This window comes from Armigeres subalbatus, chromosome 2 (assembly GCF_024139115.2).
Source record: "Armigeres subalbatus isolate Guangzhou_Male chromosome 2, GZ_Asu_2, whole genome shotgun sequence".
NCBI lineage: Eukaryota > Metazoa > Arthropoda > Insecta > Diptera > Culicidae > Armigeres > Armigeres subalbatus.
Genome location: NC_085140.1, coordinates 150,299,185 through 150,310,698, shown reverse-complemented (window position 1 = coordinate 150,310,698; position 11,514 = coordinate 150,299,185). Strand labels below are relative to the sequence as shown.

Genomic DNA, 11,514 nt, shown 5'->3' with positions numbered 1-11,514 from the left:
AAGGAATAAAAAACCCAACTCCCCAGCAAACAAGGTGACTCTAACTTGAGCCTAACATGAGTGTAACCTGTTAGAAAGTTACACTAACATTCTCACTAACTTTAGGGTAAAATGAGACTAAAATTAGACAGATCTGCAACACTTTTGTTAGGTATGTTTATGATTTATGCATATTTTAATCTAACCCGTTACCCTCACATTAGATGAACGTTAGCTATGTTTTGCTTTAGGTGGTTAGGCAGTGGTTAGGGTATTTTCGGGTGGGATTTCATGCTGGTTTATTTACATCCAGCTGTCATGCGAGCAAAAAGTGCATGTATTGGCGCGAAATATATTATTAACCAACACAAGCACACTTTTGCACCGAATGACAGCTAGATGCAAACAAAACTGAATTAAATGAAGAATAGTTCGTTTATTTTTGTGAAATTCCTCCAATAGTTATTCTAGTTTATTTGGGAATACCTTCAGGAGTTCTTTTTGTAATTATTCCAGAAGTTACTTCGGGAGTTCATCTGGGAGTTCCTAACTAATGTAATTCTGTCAGAAGATCCTCCAAGAGTTGCTCTGCGAAATCTTCTAGTAGTATCTCTGCGAATTCCGGTATTTCCTCCAAGAGTTCCTCTGGAGTTCTTCTGAGAATATTTCCAGGGGTTCTTTTGAGAATTCTTCCAAGCGTTCCTCTGAAAACTCCTCCAGAACTCTAGTTTCTCTGGAAATTACTCCAGGAGTTCTACGAGGAATAACGCCAGAAGTTCTTCTGGGAATACCTCCAGGAGTTCCTCTACAAATTCCTCCTGGAGGTCCTCTGGGAGTTACGCCAGAATGTTCTTGTGTAATTCTCCTGGAGTTTTTCCTGGAGCATTCCGGATGTAGGCATCCACACGGCCTTGATGACTTGAAATTCCCATCATAAATATAGGTACTCGTGAAGGTGGGAGAGCTTCTCTCGGAGATTGGCCAGTAGGTCCATGTAGTGCTACAAGAGGTATGTCCGAATGAAAAACTTTGGGAAAACCACTCGTAAAGTATCTACCTACCATCACAAACAGTAGCACAGCATTAATGACCATCGTCGGCAACTCGATCAGCAGCCTCAGCCGGTTCAGCAGCTGGTTTATTCGAATCCTATTTTTAAAGTTGATAAATTTACCGCATCCGCCATCGATGGATTTTACTTCCGTTCTGCCACCAGATTGATGCCGGCATCCACACGATCTCTGTAAATATAAAAATATTTGCAATTCATTTTTTTATAAACAAACAACACAAAACTTACCTGGCACGGCATTGGAAGAAGTGGATCCCAACCGCGCGGACCAAACGATTTGATTGCTCGGAAACTTGGACATTTTTTTCCATCATTGTTTTTTTTTCAGCACCTCAGCAGTGCGGCTTGGTGCGGCTGCATACAAAAGCAAAACAGTCACAATTGAAATATACACGTACGAATACTATTGCAACAGCATAAAATCATAAAAATGGTTATGTATTTGCACTGCAACATAACTAACATCCCCTAACTAGTGTCTAACGTCGAACTGATTGTTTGCTGGGTCAATTCACCGAGTACACGGAGAAACTCAATTTACCCATTATTGCAATAATGGGTACTTTCAATAGAGGTAATCAAGACAAAATTTTCAAAACGACTTATCTGCTTTTGTAAACAAAGATTCAAACAACGATTTGACGAATCTGAAAGCTCTCCCACGCAAACCAACACCATCAACAGGCAGCGGAATCCTTCACCTACCTATTGATGGTGTTGGTTTGCGTGGGAGCTCTTTAATAAAGATTTTAATAATAATAATAAGCTATCAGATTCGTCAAATCGCCGTTTTAATCTTTGTTTACAAAAGCAGATAAGTCGTTTTGAAAATTTTGTCTTGTAATAAACTACACTAATAAAATTTCAAACCTAAACATTATGTCCTCAATTCTTATACTTTTTATTTGATATCAAAGGCATTAGTATTATGAATATTTGCATAATCTTCATAAGCTTATTTTTTCGATGTTAAAATAAAAACCATAGCCATCATTTATATTCGCATCGTACGTATATATGAACACACATAACGGTTGAAGATATTCGATTATCTTCCATGGAACGATGAAGGTAATCATCCTGAACGCGTCAGTTTTTCTTTTGACTCAGAAATCGAAAGGAACATTGTTTAATTTGAAATTTAAAAATAGATGAAAAATCTTTCCTCGACATTTTCGGTCTTATTTGACGTACGGAATAATATGATTCAAACGCACTAGTAACACACCGCAGGGCACTTGACTCAACATTTGACAGTTAATATATGGGCCTGACATTTTAGGCTGATGGTTGATTCGTTCTGAAATGTTGCACAGCCCAAAATTTGCCTTAAAATGTCTCAAACACAAAAATATTAATTTTACTGATTTAGATATTATCGCGCTCATCTCAAATTCTCATTTGGTGACGATGGTAACGCGCAAGAGAAGATCGCGCAACACTGCGAAATATGAGAAACGTCATTTTTAGTTTTGTCTCACATTTGCTGTTTTGTTTATTTCATCTGCTTTTAACTTTGTAAACAAGTGTTCAATATTTCATAATCTTCTGATTCTCGTAGAGGTTTGATAATAACATTAATAAACTGTGATTTGAAGAGCGGATTAATTAAAAGTTATGGTAGACATTCTGAAGAATGTTCGGCATCAACATGCTTCAACCAACACCGTGTATCATTGTTTATATGATTATTATTACCTTGGAGTGACCAAAAATATTGCAGATTGCTTTCAAATATAAATTTTCAGTGCACTTCAGGTATCACACTATTTTTCTGTGCATTCCTGGTTGCTGAATTAATTTTGATTAAATCTTCAATAAATAAACTTTTTGTACCACATTTATTTAATTTTCCGTGTAACTGGCAACCTTGCTCAAATTTATGATGTCAATAAGAAGAAGAAACAAAACAACAACAATACCGTTTCTCATCGCCCGCAATAAACAGCAACTGCAGTTTCATTGTTTTGGATCGTTTTGCAGGTAAATTTGAGTAAAATTGAGAAAAAATACTTGATATTTCTTTTATTATTGATGATTCTTCTATCTTTTAGCATGATGGAGGATGGAGAAGGCTACACTGACCGAGACACCGGTAGCAGCTATGAGGAATCAGTGCATCAAGCTGAAAATGGTCTGGCTTTGGAGGATTCCGACAAATATATAATCGAAGCACTTGACGATGATCCTGAGGAATACGTGCATCAAAACGAAAATGGTGTGGATTTGGAGGATTATGAGAAATACACAATTAAAGCGCTTGACGATGATCCCATGGTTAATCCTTTAGATGACGATAACGAGACAGATGGTCCTAGTCTCAGAGACGACGTAAACGATGAGCAGACGAATCATGATGCTAAGCGCAGTCGAAAAAACAACTTGTCCCTATCCGCCTCCTTCTTCAAGCGTCGATTTGTTGGCGAAACATCCGGCAGCCTCATAGCATCGCAAACTATTTCAGGTGATTCAGTCGACGAAATATTGAGGAGCGTATGGACTATTGTCAAACCGATGATATGCCGTGAAGTAATCTTTGTTATGGAGAAAGGAAACCAAATACCAACATGGGGCGAAAGCGACCCGACCTACGACGATATGGGAAAATTCATATATGCAAAACCATCAAAATCGAAGACGTGTCGATATCAGCCAGATTAGTAGTAAGCTTCTTATTAGCTGGCGAGGAAAAGTTATTCGGGTTCATGTGCATATTTATTCTACGGCTGTATTCTGCAAACAACTGTGGGATTTGGTGGACAAGCAGTTGGTGAAATTTCAGCAAACGGACCGAGCAGGTGCACCCAGTAATCAGTCCCTGTCTCAACTGGCAGATGAGCTTCGAGAACTTCATGGCAAGCATTTCACTGGACACGCAAGCTCGTGGAAACTGTGGGCAAACTACATCCACACCACACCCGCGCATGAACGAGAGCGAAAAGAGGCTGAGCTACCTCCACTTTCCATAATAAAGTTCTTTCGATCTGTTCCTACTTCGGAAGCTGTACAGCTTGAATGCTCTCGCCAGGGATTGTCTGTTGCTACTACCATCAACGATGCGTTTGCTGCAGAGCTTTCGACATTGGAGGAAGAAGCGGATCAAATCATATCTCTAGGACAGCGATTGAAGCACCGTATCAGCGCACTGCGAACACGATCGTCCATCAACTCAAGCCTAGTTTCAGCGTTCCAGGAGGCTCACAGACCAGAAGAAAACGAAATAAGTTGTTCTCTTGTAGATAACATTTCGGATATGGTTGATGTGGATCACATGTACCAGTGAAAAGTTAATCTTTGATGATTTTTGTACCTGAAGGGTTATATTCCAATAAAGTGAAGTAAATAGTATATATTGATTATTTTGTTTCAAATCCAAATAAAATCCTCTTATTCGTTACGAACCTGATTCTCATTTTGGGTCATTCCAATCGATGGATCGAAGACACCGCCTGGTAAATAGCCACAATGTTTATAAATGTTACTGCAATTGTACTTTTCGAGAGCCATGAATGTTTCAAGAGCTAATAAAGAAAGTTTTTCGTTCTTATTTTCAACGTAAGCTTTTCTAATTCGCGATTTTGTCATTCCAAATACCAATTCCACGGGATTGAAGAATGGGCAATACGGTGGCAAAAACACTGGAAGAATTCCTATTGAGCGGAGATAAAGAATTATATTGGGGTCACAGTGGATCCGTGCCCCGTCCATAATCCACACCGAATTGTACCCTGGATATCGCTGTACTTTTTCATTCTTTAAAGCAACCCGCATAATCATGGACCATACGTAGACCGCATCTGTTATAATTTAAGAGAATAAGTATTATTGTAACGATGGTCTCACTAATAGTAGTTAACCATAAATGGACAGACTCATATACAGTTTCAACAGTAGCTCAGATGGTAAACGGGCAAACGACCATATGAGTAATGGGCGGTTAAGTATAATTAACATTTAAATCCGGTCGTTTTTTCGAACAAAATTTTCGATGTACCATACTTCAGTTGGTAGATGTACAATTGAAGAACTATATAATTACACATCAACAGCATGGTATGTATTAACAGTAAATGTTGATGTAGGGTTGGCATGGTGAATCAAGCTTAAAATTGTATGCTAACAATGAAGCAAATAGTAACAATATATCTTATAACGCATATGTTGTTTTGACTGCATGGTATGCCGTTTTCCATTATGCGGGAAATTCGCGACAGCAATCAAAGTATATTTGCCTGGTGAAAGTTCCCTCAGTTTCGAATGTATCTAAGACACCGTTCATACCCAGGAAACATAAGTATGACGCTCTAGGGCGACGCACAAATTCTCCACGATACACTAGCCGTTTTCCCTTTGGTCCATAGCCCCTGTTTCTCAAAATACCCTTGCTATCTATCGACACTTCATCAAGAAACACAAGATGATAAAGGTCCCAGTCGAACGAGCTCATTTCTGAGCAGAAACGAAGAATTTCATGCTCTTTAATTTGAATGGCCCTACGTTCTAGCGCTTGCCACGAAAGTCCTTCGGCATGCAAAATTCTGCAAATGCTGGATCCACTGATTTCAATCCGGAACTGCTGGTAGAAAAAGTCTCTGCATTCCTCAAGGTAAAGAACTGGCTTTTCTTGGTATAAAGCCACGATCCATTGTCTATGTTTCGCGCTGAACTTCCGGAATACTTGTTCCCGCTGCTTAGATGACAGTAAACCGTTTGCTTCGTAGGATTCAATCCAACTTCCGATGGTCGATTTGCTCTTTCGGTAGATAACCGCAAGCTGGGTCCGATTTATCCCAAGGAAATAGTAGTCGTAGAGGCAATGGTATTTTGTGTTCGTGCTGGCATGCTTATGCTCAACATTCTGCAGAATTACGTTGTCCATTATTCGTTGTCGAAAGAGGATTTCAACTTGTAAATATTATACAATACGGGGAACTGAAAACAGAATTGAAAATCACAACCGATGAAAAATATTTATAAAGAAACAACAGAGATGAACCAGACCATCAACCAGCAGCTGTTTGATTTTGACAGTTCTCGATGTCAAAATTCTGGCAGATCAAAGCGTCACACTTTTGATCACACTTTTGTTCTGTCACACTTTCAAACTGTGCAGTTCGATTTGGTGGGAACAGCGCAATACCCTTTCTAAAATTTATGCGAAGCACCGGACGACAATCTCATTCTGGATCCGGAAATATGAGGAAAATGGATTTTTTAACCGCAAGGAAAAGGAAAGAGTATATCTGCGATTTAATATCGAACAACGGAAATGGTTAGTAGACCTATACACAAGTTGTCCAATCATTTACTTGGACGAAGCCAAAGCTGCATTTGAGCGGCATTTCCACAAAACCATCAGCACTTCTTCTGTAAGTAGGATTCTACATGCCGAAGGACTCTCCTGGAAAGTGTTAGAAAGACGAGCAGTCCAAATACGAATACAGGACATTTACAGATTTGTATCAGATCTGGCCATCGTATCATGGGATATTCACTGTTTAGTATTCCTAGATGAAGTATCGTTCGATAATCGTGGAATGCTCCGTAATAAGGGTTATGCACCAGTGGGAAAGAAGCTGGTATATCGAGGGGAGTTTATTCGCCGTCCGCGTTGCTCTATGCTAAGTTTCTTAGGATACGATGGAGTGCTTGAAACATATTCGACAGAAGGAACATTCACCAGAGATAAATTTTTCAGTAATGTCCGCGCTTTTGCAACCTCAGGGGTGGTGTTCCGCAACCCAGGGAAATACTCCGTTTGGATTCTAGACGGAGCGCGAATTCATTGCCATAAATCGATTGTAGAATACCTCCGATCGTTGGGAATAATAGTGGTGTTTCTACCCGCATATGCTCCGTTCTATAATCCCATTGAGTTTTTATTTGGGTATTTAAAACAATATTTAAAACGAGTATACGTTGAAAATAGTAGAAAAGATCTTACCGTTGTGATCGCAGACGCTCTTCGACATTTCAAAAATTATGATTGCTCTAGAATCTTTGCAAAATGTGGATATTTACCTGGGGGACAATTTGATCCAAGTCTGGGTCTTGGCCAAGATACACTGAGATGAAATCTCCATTAAATTGTATGTGCGAGAATCATATAAAAAGGAATCGAAATGCGTTATCACGAATTCATGTGCAGCATTTGAAATTTATTTATCAACAACAATATTTAATATGCAAATATATGAATTTCAAGTTTAATCTATTTACATACCATTAGATCTGCAAGTGAATTTTATGTGCAAGGGTCGATAGTTGATAATTATCAACACCTGCACATAAAACTCAATAGCTAACTAATAGACATTTTTGTGTTGGAATGTTGGTCACTCGATCATTTGGTCGCTCGATTTTTTCTCTTATGGCGGCAAAGTGTAAGCTAATTCTATTTTACGCATAGAATATTTACTAATAAGTTTTTATTTCCATTTTAGTTAAAATGCTTGCCTTGGACTTGTGTGCACCATGGATTGACAATTTTAATAGCAGCCAATTCCGCTTCTCGCTTTCCGGTTCGCGCTTTCCGCTTCCATATTTTACCGATGAAAAAGATAGCTGCCATTTTCAATACTTCGAGAGAAAGGACTTCAGGTATACGCCTTCAAGCCGGAATGAAACGACTTCGAGACCTTCCCCCAGTATGCGACCGCTTGATTTTTCTGGCCGATGAGGTGATGGAATATGTTTGTTCAGAAAGTGCCAATCTCGGTGCCAATAGAAATTCTGGAGGAAATTTGTCACCAGATGCTGAATCTGGACTAGGAACCAAAAGCCGAATCACCATCCAGTATTTTACGGCCTCTGAACAAATCATCGCTACTGATAAAATGCGTCAACATTTCATCGATATTGGAAAAAAAGATCGCCGGATATAAAAAATCCCACACCGAGAACCATCTGTTGAAAAAGAAACAAAATGCGAAATCAGAACACATCACCATGGATCATTCAGGTTGAAGGTAACGGCATCGTTCCCATCTATGTTTTACATCAAGGGTCACCACCAACGTAATCGCCACCCAATTATACTATACGATATTGCGTTGTTCCCACCAAATCGAACTGCACAGTTTGAAAGTGTGACAGAACAAAAGTGTGATCAAAAGTGTGACGCTTTGATCTGCCAGAATTTTGACATCGAGAACTGTCAAAATCAAACAGCTGCTGGTTGATGGTCTGGTTCATCTCTGTTGTTTCTTCATAAATATTTTTCATCGGTTGTGATTTTCAATTCTGTTTTCAGTTCCCCGTATTGTATAATATTTACAAGTTGAAATCCTCTTTCGACAACGAATAATGGACAACGTAATTCTGCAGAATGTTGAGCATAAGCATGCCAGCACGAACACAAAATACCATTGCCTCTACGACTACTATTTCCTTGGGATAAATCGGACCCAGCTTGCGGTTATCTACCGAAAGAGCAAATCGACCATCGGAAGTTGGATTGAATCCTACGAAGCAAACGGTTTACTGTCATCTAAGCAGCGGGAACAAGTATTCCGGAAGTTCAGCGCGAAACATAGACAATGGATCGTGGCTTTATACCAAGAAAAGCCAGTTCTTTACCTTGAGGAATGCAGAGACTTCTTCTACCAGCAGTTCCGGATTGAAATCAGTGGATCCAGCATTTGCAGAATTTTGCATGCCGAAGGACTTTCGTGGCAAGCGCTAGAACGTAGGGCCATTCAAATTAAAGAGCATGAAATTCTTCGTTTCTGCTCAGAAATGAGCTTGTTCGACTGGGACCTTTATCATCTTGTGTTTCTTGATGAAGTGTCGATAGATAGCAAGGGTATTTTGAGAAACACGGGCTATGGACCAAAGGGAAAACGGCTAGTGTATCGTGGAGAATTTGTGCGTCGCCCTAGAGCGTCATACTTATGTTTCCTGGGTATGAACGGTGTCTTAGATACATTCGAAACTGAGGGAACTTTCACCAGGCAAATATACTTTGATTGCTGTCGCGAATTTGCTTTAAAGAATGAAAAAGTACAGCGATATCCAGGGTACAATTCGGTGTGGATTATGGACGGGGCACGGATCCACTGTGACCCCAATATAATTCTTTATCTCCGCTCAATAGGAATTCTTCCAGTGTTTTTGCCACCGTATTGCCCATTCTTCAATCCCGTGGAATTGGTATTTGGAATGACAAAATCGCGAATTAGAAAAGCTTACGTTGAAAATAAGAACGAAAAACTTTCTTTATTAGCTCTTGAAACATTCATGGCTCTCGAAAAGTACAATTGCAGTAACATTTATAAACATTGTGGCTATTTACCAGGCGGTGTCTTCGATCCATCGATTGGAATGACCCAAAATGAGAATCAGGTTCGTAACGAATAAGAGGATTTTATTTGGATTTGAAACAAAATAATCAATATATACTATTTACTTCACTTTATTGGAATATAACCCTTCAGGTACAAAAATCATCAAAGATTAACTTTTCACTGTTACATGTGATCCACATCAACCATATCCGAAATGTTATCTACAAGAGAACAACTTATTTCGTTTTCTTCTGGTCTGTGAGCCTCCTGGAACGCTGAAACTAGGCTTGAGTTGATGGACGATCGTGTTCGCAGTGCGCTGATACGGTGCTTCAATCGCTGTCCTAGAGATATGATTTGATCCGCTTCTTCCTCCAATGTCGAAAGCTCTGCAGCAAACGCATCGTTGATGGTAGTAGCAACAGACAATCCCTGGCGAGAGCATTCAAGCTGTACAGCTTCCGAAGTAGGAACAGATCGAAAGAACTTTATTATGGAAAGTGGAGGTAGCTCAGTTTTTTTTCGCTCTCGTTCATGCGCGGGTGTGGTGTGGATGTAGTTTGCCCACAGTTTCCACGAGCTTGCGTGTCCAGTGAAATGCTTGCCATGAAGTTCTCGAAGCTCATCTGCCAGTTGAGACAGGGACTGATTACTGGGCGCACCTGCTCGGTCCGTTTGCTGAAATTTCACCAACTGCTTGTCCACCAAATCCCACAGTTGTTTGCAGAATACAGCCGTAGAATAAATATGCACATGAACCCGAATAACTTTTCCTCGCCAGCTAATAAGAAGCTTACTACTAATCTGGCTGATATCGACACGTCTTCGATTTTGATGGTTTTGCATATATATGAATTTTCCCATATCGTCGTAGGTCGGGTCGCTTTCGCCCCATGTTGGTATTTGGTTTCCTTTCTCCATAACAAAGATTACTTCACGGCATATCATCGGTTTGACAATAGTCCATACGCTCCTCAATATTTCGTCGACTGAATCACCTGAAATAGTTTGCGATGCTATGAGGCTGCCGGATGTTTCGCCAACAAATCGACGCTTGAAGAAGGAGGCGGATAGGGACAAGTTGTTTTTTCGACTGCGCTTAGCATCATGATTCGTCTGCTCATCGTTTACGTCGTCTCTGAGACTAGGACCATCTGTCTCGTTATCGTCATCTAAAGGATTAACCATGGGATCATCGTCAAGCGCTTTAATTGTGTATTTCTCATAATCCTCCAAATCCACACCATTTTCGTTTTGATGCACGTATTCCTCAGGATCATCGTCAAGTGCTTCGATTATATATTTGTCGGAATCCTCCAAAGCCACACCATTTTCAGCTTGATGCACTGATTCCTCATAGCTGCTACCGGTGTCTCGGTCAGTGTAGCCTTCTCCATCCTCCATCATGCTAAAAGATAGAAGAATCATCAATAATAAAAGAAATATCAAGTATTTTTCCTCAATTTTACTCAAATTTACCTGCAAAACGATCCAAAACAATGAAACTGCAGTTGCTGTTTATTGCGGGCGATGAGAAACGGTATTGTTGTTGTTTTGTTTCTTCTTCTTATTGACATCATAAATTTGAGCAAGGTTGCCGGTTACACGGAAAATTAAATAAATGTGGTACAAAAAGTTTATTTATTGAAGATTTAATCAAAATTAATTCAGCAACCAGGAATGCACAGAAAAATAGTGTGATACCTGAAGTGCACTGAAAATTTATATTTGAAAGCAATCTGCAATACCCCATCCTTCAGAGTCAATTCCCGGAAAGAAGCGTTGATTGTAATCATCATCGATATTATTTTAGCATAAAATAAAAAAAGTAATTCAAAATGCCTTGTATTTTTGTATTTTTTTTTATAACCAAAAAGAAACTAAACTGAATGCATTTGGTTTATAACGCAAACCACATGAATAACATTTGCAGTTGCATTTAGAGTATATTGGAAAAACCAAATAAATTATATTAGATGTGCATTCATTTTATGTGTGCGTTGCACATAAAATTAAAGAGCCACCAACTTCTCAAGTTTTATGTGCATGAATCATAAAACTTATTTGCAAAGCTTGATTGCAAAAATATATGTGCGTTGCACATATAATTTAGATGGTAATTAATCTCAGTGTATGAAGCAATTCGGATTCAAAATATGATCAGATCAATAAAACTTT

General features: G+C 39.2%; 5 protein-coding genes across 7 annotated transcripts in view; 3 read left to right on the top strand and 2 right to left on the bottom strand.

Moving 5' to 3' along the window:
• LOC134211015 (protein transport protein Sec24A) overlaps nt 1-11,514 on the bottom strand; it is a 118,958-nt gene that overhangs the window by 38,684 nt on the left and 68,760 nt on the right. The gene's annotated exons all lie outside the window — the stretch shown is intronic.
• Nucleotides 2,669-7,125, top strand: LOC134209302 (uncharacterized). The gene is made up of 2 exons (XM_062685295.1): nt 2,669-2,755; nt 6,184-7,125. Exons 1-2 carry the CDS (start codon nt 2,669-2,671, stop codon nt 7,123-7,125), a joined length of 1,029 nt encoding a protein of 342 aa, XP_062541279.1.
• LOC134215271 (uncharacterized) lies at nt 2,797-3,813 on the top strand. Its single transcript, XM_062694491.1, has 2 exons — nt 2,797-3,034; nt 3,106-3,813. Exons 1-2 carry the CDS (start codon nt 2,934-2,936, stop codon nt 3,710-3,712), a joined length of 708 nt encoding a protein of 235 aa, XP_062550475.1. The 5' UTR covers nt 2,797-2,933; the 3' UTR covers nt 3,713-3,813.
• LOC134215270 (uncharacterized) lies at nt 8,149-9,409 on the top strand. The gene is made up of 2 exons (XM_062694490.1): nt 8,149-8,234; nt 8,304-9,409. The coding sequence occupies exon 2, from the start codon at nt 8,357-8,359 to the stop codon at nt 9,407-9,409; it is 1,053 nt and encodes a 350-aa protein (XP_062550474.1). The 5' UTR covers nt 8,149-8,234; nt 8,304-8,356.
• On the bottom strand, nt 9,378-11,066 carry LOC134215269 (uncharacterized). The gene is made up of 2 exons (XM_062694489.1): nt 10,816-11,066; nt 9,378-10,744 (listed from the first exon to the last, which is right to left on the bottom strand). Exons 1-2 carry the CDS (start codon nt 10,914-10,916, stop codon nt 9,520-9,522), a joined length of 1,326 nt encoding a protein of 441 aa, XP_062550473.1. The 5' UTR covers nt 10,917-11,066; the 3' UTR covers nt 9,378-9,519.